The 18,347-nt window shown below is 43.1% G+C and overlaps 2 protein-coding genes across 2 annotated transcripts in view; one reads left to right on the forward strand and one right to left on the reverse strand.

Moving 5' to 3' along the window:
- slc6a18 (solute carrier family 6 member 18) overlaps positions 1-18,347 on the forward strand; it is a gene marked incomplete at both ends in the record, with an annotated part of 81,577 nt that overhangs the window by 36,013 nt on the left and 27,217 nt on the right. The gene's annotated exons all lie outside the window — the stretch shown is intronic.
- On the reverse strand, positions 1,113-10,023 carry LOC308159102 (telomerase reverse transcriptase-like; the record flags this gene model as incomplete). Its single annotated transcript, XM_080532856.1, has 12 exons — positions 1,113-1,672; positions 2,004-2,014; positions 2,606-2,722; positions 2,862-2,947; positions 3,095-3,196; positions 3,346-3,504; positions 5,574-5,741; positions 5,853-6,006; positions 6,116-6,305; positions 6,474-7,221; positions 9,040-9,519; positions 9,808-10,023. The coding sequence occupies 12 exons, from the start codon at positions 10,021-10,023 to the stop codon at positions 1,113-1,115; spliced, it is 2,991 nt and encodes a 996-aa protein (XP_080388982.1).

Consider the following 18,347-nt stretch of genomic DNA (forward strand, 5'->3'; position numbering starts at 1 on the left):
TGGAGCTCTCGGGGTGTAAATACTCTCAGAGACCTGTATGACAATGATGGCCTAGTTTCATTCCAGCACCTCCAAACTAAGTTTGTCCTTCCAGCGTCATCATATTTTGTCTATCTACAGCTGAGGTCCTCACTCAAGGCCTATGGAGTGCCTTGGCGCTCCCCACTTCCAACTCACCCCATGATAGCCTGGATTGAACATACCCCAACCTCTCGTGGCTGTGTATCCAGAATATATCGCAATCTAATGGACGCAATTAAAAAACCACTTGCGGTTGAGGCTTTATGGAGCCGAGAGCTTGGTGAATTGGATTTCCACCCAAACTGGGACACAAGTTTATGGTCTAATCTCAATTCAACCTCCAAAAACTTAGCTCATCAGTTAATTCATTTTAAAGTCATCCACAGGGCCTATGCTACACCATATAGAAGATACTTAATGAAACTACAACCCAACTACTACTGTCAATTCTGCCCTACCCCCACACCGGGTTCATTTCTCCATTATGTTCTGGGAGTGTCCAGTCGTGGCCAACTTTTGGAACCATGTCAATTCTGTAATGTCCAAGTTATTTAAGATTGACTATGTTCCTAATCCATGTTTATGTTTGCTCAATGATGACTCTGATTTCGATTTAAGTATTACGCAAAAGAAAATGCTATTTGCTGGTTTCACCTCTGCAAAAAAAACTATTCTTCAACATTGGATAACACCTGATTTCAGTATGAACACTTTTTGGTTTTACTCTTTACAGAGGATTGTGAATCTTGAGTGCACAACGGCCAGATTGAACAAAGCAAGGCCCAGTACAGTTGATGCATGGAAGGCTTATTCATTGAACTTGACTAACTTGACTGCTCTACGATTTGATTTTCCACTTACCCCAATCCGGATTGTGTTGTATTTCTACTATTTGGCTGTGACTTGTCTGCTACACTACCCCTTTTCTTTTTTGTCTTCTTTATTTTTTCCCTCCCTTCCTTTCTTGTTCTGTATTGTCGTTGTTATGTGTTGATAAAAGCAATAAAAAATCTTGATCACAAAAAAAACATTCATTTCTGCAGCTGCATTTATGTACCGTAACCAGATGAGTCCATATGGTAAAAGTACAGTCAAACCACCAGTAGTTCAGCAGGGGGAGGCCTGAGGGGGATCTGCCCCAGTGTGAACCTCTTCCCCCCGAACTCCTTCAGCTCATCTGGAGTCAATTCGCTCTGGGGGGTAAAGAGATTGTCTGTAGCCCCCCCAGCAGAGCCTGTCCCTGCCACTGCCCCAGTACCGCTCGCCCCAAGAGAAAATCCTCCACTCGTCTGTCCAAACGCACCCCCACTTCCACCTGTAGCTGCCACTGCAGCCCCGAAGCCAAATCCTCCGCCGCTATTGGCTGATGAGGAGAAGCTGAACCCAGATGCGGAACTTCCAAACCCAGAAGAGGGTGGCTCCTTGGTGGCGGCGGGGCCAGCAAATGAGAAACTAGCAGCTGTGGGTGCAGAGGAAGAAGAAGAGGAGGAGCCAAAACCAGTAGGAGGCTGTGTGGCACTTGCTGTGGCGCTGCCAAAACCGGTTGAGCCAGATTGGGCAACCGAAGAACCAAATCCTCCACTTGGAGCAGCAAAACTGAAGCTGCTGGCACTGCTGTCCTGAGTCTGGGTCTGTGCCGGCATGCCAAAACCTAGAAACAGAAGGAGAATCCGATCACAAAATCTGTTTCATAGGGACTGGGTCATATACTGTTATGTCTGTGTATCATTCTGAACTTTGCAGATAGAAATGTCTTCTATGTGACAAAAAGTTTTCGTATATTTTGGTATCTGTTACTGCTAAAAATGAAGAAGAGTTCTTGAGCAAATTTAAGACTTGTTTATTCAAAAAAGCAGGTTACACAGCATGGCCCCTCAATGGAGCTGGTGGTCCGAATCGGTCACAGGATATTAAGTCAAAGATATGGATATGAAGAAAAAGAGAAAGAGCCCATCTGTGTAGAGGATTTTATACCCTGTCACTGTCACTGTCGCTGAGCCAATCAAAACAGAGTCCACGTCATTTTAATTTGGTTCAGATACAAAGTTTGCCAGTGAGATCATAGTAGGTGAGGTCATTTTCTGTCCTGTAAATAGGATGTTATTATCTTATTATCTTCCTTTGCTGTGTATTATCTGCCATACCTGAAGGCAGATAATGTACTCTGCATTGGTTTAATGCAATTCACCCTATGGTCTAATACAATTCTAATGCAATTTATGTTATGGGCGTCTTGCTGGCTCGGGCCCTAATGCAATTATATCTATCCCTGATGATATTACAGCCTCTGCACATGCATGTCAAAAGGCCATTGTGTGTATTAGAGGGCCATTGCTATGGTTACAGAGCATGAAAATACACGACAAAGTCTTCATATTAAATGTTTGAGATATTTGAGGGTAGGCCAACCAGGGGAAAAGGACTGTCCAATTACTGACCACATGCCACATTATAAACACTACCCTCATCCTGAAAAATACAGATGTTATTGATGTGCAATATACAGTATGTGTAAAAGGTAGTAGGTATTCATCCAAAACGACTTACAACAAATACATTTGCCTAAGTAAGTGAATCATCTTACCCTCCCTTCTCTGTGACGTTTCTAAACAGAACCTTCTCCATGTGACCATAACAGAGACAGCACAGCAGGGCGGACACCACAGAGCCCTGAGGGATCCCACAGCACTGACGGAATGTTCTGGAACAACAAGACACCTGTCAATCTCTCACATTCCATGTGAACAATAATATAATGTACATTCAACATGGAATCTAACCTGGATGGTTTTTTTACAGAAAGTTCTACACAGAAATAAAGAAAAAGTGGTTAGACGTACTTCTTCCCAAAACTAACAACACTGCCGGTGAGCATTTGTGTGAAGAACTCTAGGACATCTTTTCCAAGCACATCTGTGGAGAAATACTAACAGAAAAGTACAACTGATAAGTGTTCTGTGATGGATAGACAAGGGATTGATTTTACATCAATGTCTGTTCTAATACTTCGAAGCCATGTTGTTCACTAATATGCAGGACTGTGGCCCTCCTCCGAATTGGCTGCCCCTCTCACCTGCTCCACCAGTATAGCATCATGAACTTTGCCCTCTCTCTGCAGTGACATCAAAAAGCCTTTCATGTTCTTGGATGCCACTGTGACGTCCAAGAAGTCTGCCTACACACACAGACACATAAATAAAGAAAACAAAGCTCGTATTCAGAACCAGACCCAATCCGTAGTATTGGCAGATATATGTTTCCCAAGCAGGTATTGAGTGTATTTGTGTGTGTGAGTGTGAGTGTGAGTGTGAGTGTGTGTTGAACCTGTCTGATGAAGGTCTTCTTGAGGCCCTCGTGGGTGGACCACACCTTGGCATAGGTTCGCACAGAGAAGAGCTTTTTCTGGACAGGTGACAGGGCCTCACTAATCACCTGTAAGAGTCTGGAGTGGGGAAGACTGTCATATGCCCCACTCACATCCACCTGAGAGACAGAGCGGAGGGGGGGGCATTAAAAGAGATGAATGAATGAATGAATCGTTTAATGACCACACGACCAAGTGCGGTGGAATTTGTTGTCGGTACAGATGGAAAAAAACTCAATACAGCAGTGTCAAATACATCACACACACATTACACATGACTATCACAATGGACAATGTACACACATAACCGCAAGACAAAATCTGTCAATATTTACAACTATAAAGTGCAGTACATCTGGCAGGGTTTGTGCAGTGGGTCAGGTGTTGAGAGTCCTTTTAGCAGAGGGGAAAAAATAGTTTTTGAAACGGGATGTTTTGGTGGCCAGGGATCGGTAGCGCCATCCAGAGGGCAACAGTTGAAACAGGTGGTGAGCAGAGTGGAAGGGGTCAGAGATAATTTTATTTGCTCTATTGGTAGTGTGTTTGTGATATAATGATTCAACTGATGGGAGAGGGGTGCCAATGATCTTAGATGATTTTTTGACTATTCGCTGTAGTTTTTTCCGGGATTTACTGTCCGTGCTGCCGTACCAAACTGTGATGGATGAGGTGAGTATGCTCTCAATGACGGCTGTGTAGAACTGAAGGAGGTGGTTTTGTTTCACTTTGAATTTTTTGAGCTGTCTGAGACCAGTCGTTGGTGGGCTTTTTTGGTGATGTAGTCTGTGTTGGTGTTCCATTTGAGTGAGTTAATGAGTGCCAAGAAATTTTAAAGAATCCGTTATAGTTATGGGTTCTCCAAAGATGTTAATGGTTTTTTTTTAGGGGGGGCTGTGCCTGAAGCCTATGATGAGTTCTTGTGTCTTTGATGAGCTGAGTTGGAGGATGTTATTGAGGCACCAAGTGACTGCTTGGGCTATCTGCTCACAATAACGGTCTTCATTGTTGTTGGTTATGAGTCCAATTATGGTTGTGTCATCTGCATATTTGAGAATGGTGACTGAGCTGTGGAGGGATATCAGGTAGTTAGTGTAGAGGGAGAAGAGCCAGGGTGAGAGGACGCAGCCCTTGGGGGCGTCTGTGCTGAGGGTCAAGGGTCGAGATGAAAGGCTGTTTATCTTGACCCTCTGTCGTCTTTTCCACAGGAAGCTCCGTATCCAGTGGCAGATGCAGGGGTCAATGTTCATGTCCACTAGTTTATTGAAGAGATTGACCGGGTCTATTGTATTGAAGGCCGAGCTAAAGTCAATGAATAGGATGCGGGCGTAGGTGTAGGGTGACTCCAGATGTAGTAGTGTGTGATGGAGGGTTAGGTTGACAGCATCCTCAACAGATCTGAAAATGTTGGAGACAGTTGATCAGCACAGACATTCAGGACAGCTGAACTGATCTTGTCCGGGCCTGCTGCTTTCATTTTGTTGGTTATCCTGAAGATGGCCCTCACCACTTCCTCCTGGATGTGAAATGGGGGGGTGGTGGGGGGGAGGGAGGGAGGGAGGGAGGAGAGTACGGTGGGATTGGGGACTTTTCAAACCTCCCATAGAACTCGAGTTTGTCTGGGAAGTCAGTGTCAATGTCAGATGTAGGGGGGGGGACTTTTGTTGTAGTTGGTCATAGACTTAAATTTTTTTCCAGATGGTTCTAGTGTCGCTTGATGCAATCTGTTGTTCCAGTTTTATGGCATAATTAGATTTGGCTTTCCTGATTGCAGACCTGAGTTCATATTTGACCGATTCCTGTCTCCACTAATAAAAGCTGAGTTATTTTCCTTGCGTAGAAGTTGAATGTCTTTGTTGAACCAGGGTTTATTGTTGCTGTGAATGTTCACTGTTTTGGTGGGGATACACAACTCCTCACAGTATGATGTCACAAGGGACCTGACGAGTGTCAGCGAGTTCATCGAGGCTGTTCGTACCTGCACCAAATGTGTCCCAATGTGTGCACTCGAAACAGCCTCAGAGTATCAGTGGCAGTAACTTGACGGGTTTGGATGGACAGAGAGAGAAAGAGAACACACACACACCTTTGACAAGGAAACATCGATAGACATTGAAAAAGGTTCAGATATCATATACTGTACCACACAGTGTGGCAAGTTGACAAGCTATACAACTACAGGTGTGCCAACCTTGACGAAGTAGAGGGGCTGGGGCTGGTCTTTCTGGGAGGGGGCGAAAGAGCGCAGGACCCGGTGGATGTCAGTCATTCCCCAAACCGTGGAGCCCAGAAGAGAGGGCTCGGAACGCGTACACGCACGCAGGACGTCCAACAGGGTCCTCACATGCGACTGGAACAGCTGGAAGGTAGGTTAAACACACACACTATACTTATTACATATTGTAGCACACACGTTGACTAAAAAAACGAACACATTATTTATTTTATTTTTTAAGTACTCAAGACATACCCTTGTTTTGGAGTCTGCCCCTATCAGTCGTGTGATTGGTCTCATGTTTTTTGTCTTGGGAATGAAGCGGAGGCGGGATATGACGGTGGTTTTTGGAAGGGACGCTACCTGGGCCGGGGTCAACTCCTCCACCTGACCCTTGAGGATGTGACCTCTAAGAACCAGGTCACACCAATTAGTGAGGCACTTGTCTCAGAGTGAGAATGAGAAGCTATAACTGTACTGCATTCCGTGTGTGTGTGTGTGTGTGTGTGTGTGTGTACCTGAAAGCCAGATCCTGTAGTTTGGCCCAGACCTCCTGTCTGTAGAATCTCAGGGCGTTCTTCTGTCCCATACACTCTGTGACGTAGAACAAGGCCCTGACCAGGCCTAGCACGTAGCCATCCAGCAGCCAGGCCAGGAACTGTCCTAGCACCCGCGTCCGATATGCAAGCTCACTGGGTGGGCAGCGACCTGGGTCACGAGAGGTAGTGTAAACAATATGGGTAAAGGCATCTGATCTCATTATGTCATATCTACAAGAAGTGCCAGGGGTAGTTACAAGAGCTTGATTTCAGAGTGACTATGCATTAGTGGATGAGACAGTCTGGGCAGAGAGGGTACGTGATGAGAAACTCTCACCTGTCTTGCTGATCTTCAGCCAATCACAGTCGTTCACACTAATCTTCCACATCAGCTCAGCCAATGAGAGCCTCTCAAACTTGCCCATGCACAGAAAGCCCCTGACTCTGGACAGGAAGTTGAGTCGGTTCTGGTCTGAACCCCACAGCTCCTGTGGGACCACCGTCGAGAGGCACTCCTTGACAAACAGGTAGACCCTGTGAGGTGCACAGTGCTGGGGCAGGAGTATGGCCATGACCCCCACTCCATCTCTATCTCCCATCCTTGGGCAGACCCTCTGGAGGATCTTGGTATATGGACATCTCCTGTGTCGACGCATCAGCTGGCTGAAGAGGGGCACCATGTTAAAAAAACGCAGTGGGAATTTCTTTGGTTTCTTCTCCCTCCCGTTGAGATAAGCCGCACCTTCAAAGAATACCACTCTGAGTAAGTCCCGCCCCTGCAGACGCTTTGGCCCTTCAGCCCCTCCTTTCCTCCTCTTGTTTAGCAAGAAGCCGTGCATGCCCCTCCCCCCGTAGAGCATGCTGTGGGTGCGGATGAAGCACTGGGAAGGAGGGAGAGGAGGTAACAGCCCTGAACTCCAGCTAGGACCCCCCTCCAAAGTGGTATTGGTGTTTTTGCTTTTGGTGGCTTTCATGTTCGCTGACTGCTGCTCATTTCCAGTGCCATTGGACACCTGATTTGAATCTTCTGTAAACCGATCCACACGTCTCCTCTTCCCAGGTAGACTGTCCTCTCTTTCACTCACCTTCAGGGGTGAAAGTGGTTTGAGTTTCTTACAGGAACTATAGGCTACTACCCCAACCTTCATCGTTTCATATTGTTCTCCTCCTGCCCCCAGCTTCATGCATCCCTGAACACACACATCGTGGTGTTGGTGTCGAAATTAGAAACACTTTAGGGCTGCCATGTTTCACCAAAAGTTTGGAGTGAGAGTTTTTGGTGGTGGAGCGACCCAAAACTGTGCACGTTTTGGTAGCGGCGGCCCCTCTCTCCCACACAATTATTTGTGCTAGTTTCCTGCAATTTTAAACCAGCACAAGAAATGAAAATAATTGGAACATTTGATAAAACAAGAGAAATTCAGATAATATATCTTAAGTCTTAATAAACAAATACAGTAGCCTACAGAGTCTAAAACAAAATTGGGCCTCATCAAGTGAACTCAACCCCTTGGTCAGCAGCAGAAAGACCCTTGGTCATCATCTTATATACAGTGCATAGATGGCTATCATGTTATACAGTACATACCAGGGTTTTTCCTGGGTCAAAATCAAGCCTTGGAGGTTGATGTTGTGCACGCGCAGTCCGCCCAAATTTTCTTTGAGGGACCTCCAATTGTTGTATTTGTATTGTAAATTGTAATTATTATTAATAATAATAATAATAATAATAATACGATGCGATTTGAAAGTACCAGTAGGCTACCAGATACGTATGCACATATTTTGCTACCAGGGTTGCCAGATGGAATTGACAATTTCCAGCCCAACCAGTCTACAAGCTGCCGAATCCACCCGTCCAGTGTGACCAAAAGTAGCCCAATCTGGCAACACGGCTTGCTTATGGAAGCATATAGTGGACTAAGTTCAAATGTTAATGCAATTTGAGATTGCATTTGCATGTTCCACTTTTGCATGCATTCTTTCAGACAATATTCAAATTCAAATGCAATTCTAATGAGCGGATGTGTTTCCTAGAACATATAAATGCAATTGCTAATCACATTATTGCATTACAATTTGAATATTGACTCAAATAACGCAGGCAAAAATGGCAAATGAATATGCTATTTTGGGATTGCATAGTCATTTTCACATTAGAATGAAAATTTGAATTTTGTCAGCTACAAAGCGGATGTGTTTACTAGAACATGTAAATGCAATTGCGTATCACATTATTGCATTACAATTTGAATATTGACTCAAATAACGCAGGCAAAAGTGGCAAATGAATATGCTATTTTGGGATTGCATAGTAATTTTTACATTAGAATGAACTTGTCAGTTTTGTCAGTTACAAAGCAGCGCATGACTTTGAAAATTAAATGTCAAATGGCTTTGCATTATCATTTTAATATTGACAGCGAATGTGCACATCAGGTACATGAAAATGAAAATGCAAATCATTAGAATTGCATTTGAATTTGAATATTGTCTGAAAGAATGCATGCAAAAGTGGAACATACAAATGCAATCTCAAATTGCATTAACATTTGAATTAGGTCCACTATATGCTTCCATACGGCGCGACTGTAATCCCGGTCGGACTGTCTCAGTGCCCAGTGCTGCCCACCCAACCACGTCGCGTCGCGTCGGGTCTACTGTAAAGCGGGTTAACATGTCCTTTTCAAAGGTATTAAAATAGACGCAACGAAACATAACGTCAGCCATGTGTTTCCTTGTTGGAAATTATGGATCGTGAATCGTGATTGCTTCTGCACTCTGCAGCAATCGGATTTTGATTGACAGGCAGCTGCATCTCTTCCCCCAACGGCGTTCCGGCACAGAAAGTCTTGCCGGAACGCCGCACCGGACCGTTCCGGCCCACTTTCACCTATGCTCACCTTTTCCCTTTTCCTCTTCCTGATGTCTCCACCGCCACCCCTTCTCCTCCTCCTCCTCCTCTCACTCAGGATTGGATCCTGACGTGTCCTGTGCCAGGTAGCAGTCCTGTTCGCTCTGGTGTTCCGCCTGGACCGGTTCTGGAGGTGTAGCCCTGCCGCTGATCCCATGGACACCCGGTCGTACACCGGTACACCACACACCTGGAACATACATGATGGAGGAACCGCCACGAAGATGGCACAGTTCTCCAGCAGGTGGTGCATGACGTCTGTGCCAAGACGCTGGGCTATTCTTTTCCATAAGTCACTGCCATGAACGTATGCTGCATTCTGAGTCACTTCACCGTGAAATTTGAACGGGTCAGCGTCACGGTCCTGGGCAAGGAACGGGTAGTTGTATCCGTTTGCAAGGACGTTCCTCTTCTTCTTCCGCTTGAGGTTGTTCAGAACTAATGCCAACAGCTCATGCAGAGTGCAGATCTAGCGATGGGCGACATGGAAGACATTATAATGAAACCTTATAATTACCAAAAATTTATTGAGAGGAGTGGCCCACTGCTACTAAATTGCACTGAATAAAAAGTTGCAAATCTTTTGAGAATCAAACCATTCATGGCACGGCCTAAAGATGAGTTATGTTCAGGTTGCTAAAAAAAGAGGGTGCCCCTCGTCTAAACAACGCATTATTCAGCTTTTCCGAGATCAATGAATGAGCTAATAACGCTTTTTTTTGCCGTGGCAACCACAATTGCGAAATTAAATACATACCTGGCTACAGCTGGGGACATCCTCAATTTTTTTGTCCGAGCAAATGAGCATTCCCCGGACGAAAGATACGAAGAGGTTTGTGTCGGGTTGCTCGATAAGGACCACTTTGTGTCCCTCTCTGTACACGAGGGTTTCTGCAAACTCCTCCAATGTCTGTACGTGTGGATACAGAGAGCCGAGTATGGCGAGCACCCGTGAAATACCTGCACCGGGCATATTCCCTGCACATGCCTCAAACCACAGAACACGTGGTAAAATATGTACACATGTATTTGTGTTGGACCTTTCAGTCGTGTTCAGAATGATAGCGCCAATCACTGTAGATATCAGCTTGCACAATCTTCTAGACCAATGAGCAGTCGCTTGTTTCCCCCGTCCAATGAGATAACCGTATAGTTGGCCACGTGGTACAGTCAAAGCGTATTAAAGTTGTAAACTCCTTTCTCTGCGTTAAGTCTCTTTGCTCATGTTTTTTTACGTCAAAATAAATATTTACACGGATGTTAGTAAGTTTGATAAGATCAAGCTGTAATTGTTATCATGGGTATTCTTTCTATGTCCGCAAGGACAAATAGACTGAAGCTCAGCTTCTACCCTAGGGCCTGAACACAGCAAAGACCTAGGTTCTAGGCCCTGGACAATCTAGACAATTTGATGGCAGCTACTAGATTGTAATCAAGTGCAATACTGAAACACAACTGTGAACATTTCATACTTGCAAACTGCGACACTTTAAATGAATGTGCAATAATACTATGTGCAATAGGACAACCCTCGTGCACATAAGGTTCAGAGATAGGAAATGTTAGGATATTTATAGTATAGCATAGAGTACAGCACAGTGTTTTATTTGTATAGTATAGTATAGTGGATAGTGTATATAGCCTTTATTTATGTAAACCAGCTCTTTTCCCTTCTTGTTTTTAGTAGGCCTATATATTTTTTTTCCTAGCACCAGGGGAGCCCCCCCTCCCAAATGTCGTTGTATGGTACCTGTACTGTATTAATGACAATAAAGACCATTCATTCATTCATTCATTCATATGTACTTTTTTTATAATAAAAAATGTTTTGTTGGAAAATAATGTTTATCTGGCAGTGATTTTAGAGTAAGACTCGGTGCTTACTGGGTAATGTGAAAGTTGTGACAACAAAGTAATGACATTCTCTTCAGCTAGGACCAGAAATGGTGCATGGGTAGGCTGATTGGTGATTTGGTGACAAATGAATAATATAGGCACTTCCTACTCCTGTATATTGCTCTTGAATGGCTGGAAATTCACCATGACTTTCAACTTATCAACTAAATTGGTGCGCGTGACTCATTATTACGCACGGCATCAGCACGGCGGCTCCATGGAAACAGTTGTCTATGACGTTTTTTTGACAGAACGTTAAAACAACAATAGAATAATTGTACAAATCTTCAGTTACTTTACTGCTGGAAAGCGGTGAGACCTATGGTTAAGACGGTCAACTAAAACGGAACAGTGAGATTTGATGAAAGTCCCCTGAGATATCAAGTAATTACAGCCGGACAATGGCAATGTGGACATCTGGCTCGTAGACAGAGTCGTCTTCATTCGGTAAGTTAAAAAAAGATAGTCTGGCGACTCCGTCCAGTTTAAATCATTTGTAGCCAAACTCAAGACCATGAATTGCAGCTATTTCCATTATTCTGAGTAATAAACATTATTTAATTAGGCAAATTATCAATGTGGTACTGATTTAGCCGATCACTGTGATCAGGTAAGAACTTGGTAAGTACCAAGAACAGTACAGTAAGTGCCAATTAAATGTAATGTAATGCCAGTCTGGTGAACAGGATGGTTAGGTAGCATACTGTAATTATGGTTAAATAGCATGTTGGGTAGGCCTATATGTGGGGTGTTTTTCTGTTGTTTATTTGTTATATTTGTAAATTGTTTATTTACCGCATTATAACATGTACGTACAGTGTAACACATACTGTTATTAATAGGCTAGTTGTTGCTACCCTGCTGTAAGTAAAGTGTAACAAATGAGTAATGACAATAGTATTATTTCTCACTGTTAAACTGTTGTAAGTATAGTGTAGTAAAAGAGTAATAATAATGTGTTACATTGCACTTACAATAAATTGATTTTGCGAGACTTATCAAAAATAAGTCTGGATTTTTCTTTAGTGACATTGATGGAATGAGTCGAAAGCGAGGTCTAATTTTGAATCTAAAGCGGCGTCTTAGCCAATGTTGCTTGCTCTTTACTGGCACCATACAACGTGCACTATCTGAACTCCATAGGACACATATAATTAAACCAACAGAAATATTTTATATTAAATTAAAATGTGACATTTTGAGTCGCATGATGTCGCCGCCACTAATTAGCATATACTTACAGATTTCACTTAAATAATGTTTTCTATCCATTTCCACAAGGCTTTAAAGACTACATCATAATGTATATATACTTTATGAGCCTTAAATGACAAGGTGGATTGAGCTTTCAGTTGTATCACCAACTGTGAACTCAATGGCTGTAACTGTAACACTGTAACTGTAAACTCACTAGCTGTAACTGTAACACTGTAAATGTAAACTCACTGACTGTAACAGTTACACTGTAACTGTAAACTCAGTGTCTGTAACTGTAACTAACTGTAAACTCACTGGCTGTAGCTGTAACACTGCAACTGTAAACTCACTGGCTGTAACTGTAAACTCACTGGCTGTAACTGTAACACAGTAGCTGTAAACTCACTGGCTGTAACTGTAAACTCACTGGCTGTAACTGTAAAACTGTAACTGTTATTACTCATTGTTACACTGTTGTAAGTATAGTGTAGTAAAAGAGTAATGATAACGTGTTACATTGCACTTACAATAGTAATTACAGTACACGGTCATTCAACCACTGTAATATAGTGTTACCCCAACTTAGAAAGGTCACGAGTCAAATTCAGACTTTGGGATTTAGTTCAAAAACAGCAGTTTGGTTTGACATGTGTTTATTTACCGCGTTATAACATCTAAGTACAGTGTAACAAATACCGTTATTACTTGTTGCTACACTGCTGTAAGTACAGTGTAGCAAAGGAGTAATGACAATAGTATTATTACTCATGGTTACACCGTTGTAAGTATAGTGTAAAGAGTAATGATAACATGTTACATTGCACTTACAATAGTTATTACACAGTCATTCAAACTCTGTAATATAGTGTTACCCAAAGGTCACGGTTCAAATTCTGACTTTGGGATTTAGTTCAAAAACAACAGTTTGTTTTGACATGTGTTTATTTACCACGTTATAACATCTAAGTACAGTGTAACAAATACTGTTATTACTTGTTGTTACACTGCTGTAATTACAATGTGGCAAAGGAGTAATGACAATATGTTTTACATTGTACTTACAACCGTAATAAAACAGTCAAACACATTAATATAGTGTTTAACCATAGTTAGAAAGGTCATAGTCATGTCAGAGGAAAAGAGGTCTGAACCATTTGGTTTTTCGTCTGGATCTCACTAAGCTGTTGGATCTTTTTAGACTATGTCAAAGTCACTGCTGAACCATCTCATGTTGAAGACCAGGACAACTGGATGTGCAGACCTACAAAACCTTTTTGGAACTGTCTAAGATAAAGAGTACAATTAATGGCGCCACAACTATGCCTTTCCATCTGGACTGTTGACATAATGGAGAAATAACCATGTGTAATACCAACGAATCATTGCTTGACAGCCAACCCATCTGCATCAAAAGCATATTGTGAGAAGGCTATTATGTGAGTGGAAACAAAATGTTGATTTGTGTCAAACCTCTTCAAGTTTGCCCTCAAGACCAAGAACAAGAGCAAGACCCTATGACTAGTCCAAGCAAATTACTTGGTCGCTCTATGACGTTGAACCACTGTGAGCAAATTTACGAACACAGCATTCTTTACTTCAAAATAAAAATAAAACGCACCTAGAATTGTCTTATTTGAAGTATTGAGTTGGGAGTGAACAATTTTGGTCGTCTCTTGGTGCAAAATTCTGCTTGACTACATGGAAGGGGCAAGCCATGCGATAACAACAATCTCTCTCTCCCTCTCTCAGTCATGTTACGCCGTAGTTCTCGCTTGAGCGACCAGACGGACGAGGACGGTAACGTCAGCAAGATCTCGTACAAAGAGAGCCCTTGGAGGTGTGTGTGTGTGTGTGTGTGTGTGTGTGTGTGTGTGTGTGTGTGTGTGTCACACTTGATGTAGAGGCATTAGCATTAGCAAGGTATGCAAATCCTTGTGTACTAATGTTCTCTGTCCCCCCATCCACTCTCTCTCTCCCTCTCTCTCTCTCTCTCTCTCTCTCTCTCTCTCTCTCTCTCTCTCTCTCTCTTTAGACACAATAAGAGGAGGAGAACAGGTGCGCATAAGGCAGCTTCCCCAGCACCTGCTACTGTTCTGGCCCCAGCCCCGGCCGTGCCCCCCAGGGTGAGTCTGGCCCCAGCCGTGCCCCCCAGGGTGAGTATTCCTCCCCCAAGCCTGCACACGTCCAGTGGGGGCCTCTCCAGTCAGGTAAGCCAGAGTAGCACTGACACCTCTGGGGACTCTTCCGCTGATGGCTACCGGAGAGCCAGGACTACCACTGCCAGCTGTGGTAAGTACAGTGACACATTGAATTTAGTTTAAATTAGTTTAGACTGAATTTTGCATACTTTCAGAACTTTCTTATTCCTGCATACACAAAATGCCTACTTAATGGTAGGCAGTATGAGTATTCGTACACAGGACATTGGCCCACAGTTTTTTGTACTTCCTTGGCCAGGCTTGGCCTCATCTCAGGCAGCAACACAGAGGGGCACAATGGATGTGATCTGCTCTTATGGTAAATGATGGATGGATGGATGGATGGATGGATGGATGGATGGATAGATGGATGGATCTTTTTTCATTTGTATGCCTCTTTCTGACCTGAACATGCCATTGCTGAATACACCCAAAATATATTTTTAAAAATTATAATAATTAAACAAATGTGCAATGTCTGTTTTTACCAACAATCTTACAATTAGCACAAAATCTTGCTTCCGCAAACCATTTCACAAACACTTCCGCAAACGTTGATCCCATTGTTTGTGTGTGCGTGTGTGTGTGTACGTGTGTGTGTGTGTGTGTGTGTGTGTGTGTAGTGTGTACGTGCGTGTTTATTGCAGTGTGCATGTGCATGTTGTGGTGTGTATGCAGATGTGTTGCGTTGCGGTGTGTATGCGCACGTTGGTCGTGTGTGTGTGTATGTGTGTCTGTGCATGTGTGTGTGTGTGTGTGTGTTTGCGTGCGTGCGTGCATGTGTTTAATCGAGTAATGTATACTTAACAATTCGCATTATCTCTCTCCTGTAGATCATTTGTTAGCATTACTTGTTTGTTTGTTGACATTAGCCTTTTTCTCTCTCCCTGTAGCTGGTGCATTGTTCAACATTGATGTGAGGAAGGCCATCCTGCTTCTTCTCCTCTTGACTTTCGGTGAGTGTCACTTCACATCCATTTCATTCTAGATTCATAAGTCCTACTTGTGTGGTGTTACTAGCCCACCAGCAAGCTATTCACAGTGATATATATGATTTGACCTCTTTGGCCCTATCCGCTTGTTAAGTCGTGACGTGTTTCCGGGTCCAACGTTGGCTGAGGCGCTGTCTTCGAAATGCCGAAATAATAATAATAATTAATTATATTTATATAGCGCTTTTCCGAGGCTCAAATACCCTGACAATATGGAGAAAACGGGAAAGTATTGTGTCCCTTGTTGTATGAATAGATCCCAGTCTAAAAAACGATTCAACTGTCATTCTACCGCTGTAGTACACTGGTACTCTGGTGCGGAGAATTTCTGGTTTGGACCCGGAAATGGCTAAACGTCACTTTTGACGTCAGACTTAACAAGCGGATTAGTACATTTTCCACAAAAGATTTTTAGTGCCTTTTGAAGTACATATGTTCTGACCACCTGACCTACCACATCATTAACATGTAGGGTTAGGTTATCCTAAAGACATTTCCAAGACATAAATAGACTTGACAAACAAATGAATAAAAAACTACAGACCCGCGATTGTGCTGCTAGCAACAGATTTCCACGTTGTTTAATTTCAATTTGCATATCTGATTGCCCTCTTTCCATGGACGTTATTAAAAGAGACGTTTCTATAAATCACGGTTATAGTATTGTGATTATTACAGAGTTTGACGTCATGACTCATTAGTTTTTGCAACGCAAAACTGTAAGAAAAATATGGCAGCATCAATAAAAGGAATCGATATCCTTGGAGGCGTACGATTCCGATTGATCGAACAATTTGAAACCGGTTCTCAACTGGAACCAGTTCTCGATTCCCATCCCTACCAATAATTTATTTCACCAGTTAACATGGCAAGCTAATATCATGAATTTCAGAGACAGACATTGTAGCTTTGTCACTAGCAGCTTGGGTGTTGTTTCAATCAACCGACAGCATGGAGCATGTTGCAGATTTGTTGAGGATAGTGGAGCATACCACTTGATAACGTATTCAGTCCTATTTTCGATTCTCTGATTCTCCCTTCTCCCTCTGGCTCTCAGGCGTTTGGTACAGCACGTTTGTCATCACCCTGCCTTCCAAGGAAACGGTAAGGCAAACTTCATTCATTGTTTAACAGATTTAATTGTCAGAAAAGTGAGGCGAGCGAGGGAAGAAAAAAATAAAGAAAAAACTATCAGAATGTAGAGTGTACGAAGATCCAGCTTAGATGGAAAAGTATGAGAAATATTATGCTACACGATTATTAAACACATTAACATTAATGAATTTGGTGTCTGTAGGCTTGATCTTATCTTAAGTTATTGGTGTTTTGGTTATAGAAAGGTGAAACAGTTGTAATTAAGTCAAGTAATATTTATCCAAATCCAGGGGGAGGGGTATACAGTATACATTATTTGTAATGTTTGAGCTTTATTGAGAATGTTGTGATTATTGGCCATGTTTGACCTAAAACCTATAAAGCATATTCAATTGTAGCCTAATGAATGAATTATGAAATAACAGCTGTTTTAAGACCTCAGTCAGACCTCAGCCAGCCAGTGTGTCTATCTTGCATTGAATAGCACTAAACACAGCTGTAATATGAAATCTGTAGTAGAATTCTTCTCGTTTTGTTAATCAGGTCTTGCCTAAAGCCTGGTACACACATAAAGATTTTCTAAATCTTAACAGATTTTTTATCTGAGAGAGACCCCACACATGAAGATTAAAAAATCATGGATTGAACAGTTTTGATCGTATTGTGTGTGGTGTGTTCCGATATTCTCAATACAGCACACAACATACATAAAGATCTGTCCTACGACAGTCTAGAGTCTTGTCACTCAAGCCAGAAATCTCGAAAATCTCGAAAGAAGTCAGCTCGCTTCTTGATTGGCTACATTCCATCCACGTCACAATCGGACTCGGGAGCAGGGTTGCCAGATGGGATTGACACTTTCCAGCCTAACCCCAGTCTAAAAACCGCTAATTCCACCCAAAAAACTGCCCATCTGGCAACCCTGCTCGAGAGTTGTTGGGACTCGGGAGTTGCCCACACACAAGAGGACTTTTGATCGTAAATATTGAACACGTTTAATATTTAAGATCGTCGGCCCGACCATTTTCCGAGCAGATTGTCAGGAGAAATTGACTCTTAACACACCTCACACAACAGGATAATCTTGTAGGATAATCTTTAGAGCCATCCGATAATCAGGCGTTTGCTGTCCTTGGTCAGAAGGGGAGAAATCGGGCCAAAATCGTCCAGATTACCTTTATGTGTGTACCAGGCTTTATATACCGACTTTTGAGATTCAGCCATCAGTCTCAGACCCATCGGGAATAAGGCTGTGATTTCCTCCTGAGACATCTACTACCCCCCTGTACTGTCCCTCCTGAGACATCTACTACCCCCCTGTACTGTTTCTCCTGAGACATCTACGACCCCCCTGTACTGTCCCTCCTGAGACATCTACTACCCCCCTGTACTGTCCCTCCTGAGACATCTACCCCCCTGTACTGTTTCTCCTGAGACATCTACTACCCCCCTGTACTGTCCCTCCTGAGACATCTACTACCCCCCTGTACTGTCCCTCCTGAGACATCTACTACCCCCCTGTACTGTCCCTCCTGAGACATCTACTACTACCGCCCTGTACTGTCCCTCCTGAGACATCTACTACCCCCCTGTACAGTTTCTCCTGAGACATCTACTACCCCCCTGTACTGTTTCTCCTGAGACATCTACTACCCCCTTGTACTGTTTCTCCTGAGACATCTACTACCCCCCTGTACTGTTCCTCGTGAGACATCTACTACCCCCAACTGTTTCTCCTGAGACATCTACTACCCCCCTGTACTGTTTCTCCTGAGACATCTACTACCCCCCTGTACTGTTTCCCCTATGTCTAGCACGACGACTGCCAATGGCCCCAAGCCTGAGCAGAGATTACTTTCTCTGACTGGCTATGACTGGTGGATAGATGATTCACTTACTTAGTCAAATGTATTTGTTGT

This window comes from Nansenia antarctica, assembly GCF_963989245.1.
Source record: "Nansenia antarctica genome assembly, chromosome: 5".
In the NCBI taxonomy this organism is placed as follows: Eukaryota; Metazoa; Chordata; class Actinopteri; order Argentiniformes; family Microstomatidae; genus Nansenia; species Nansenia antarctica.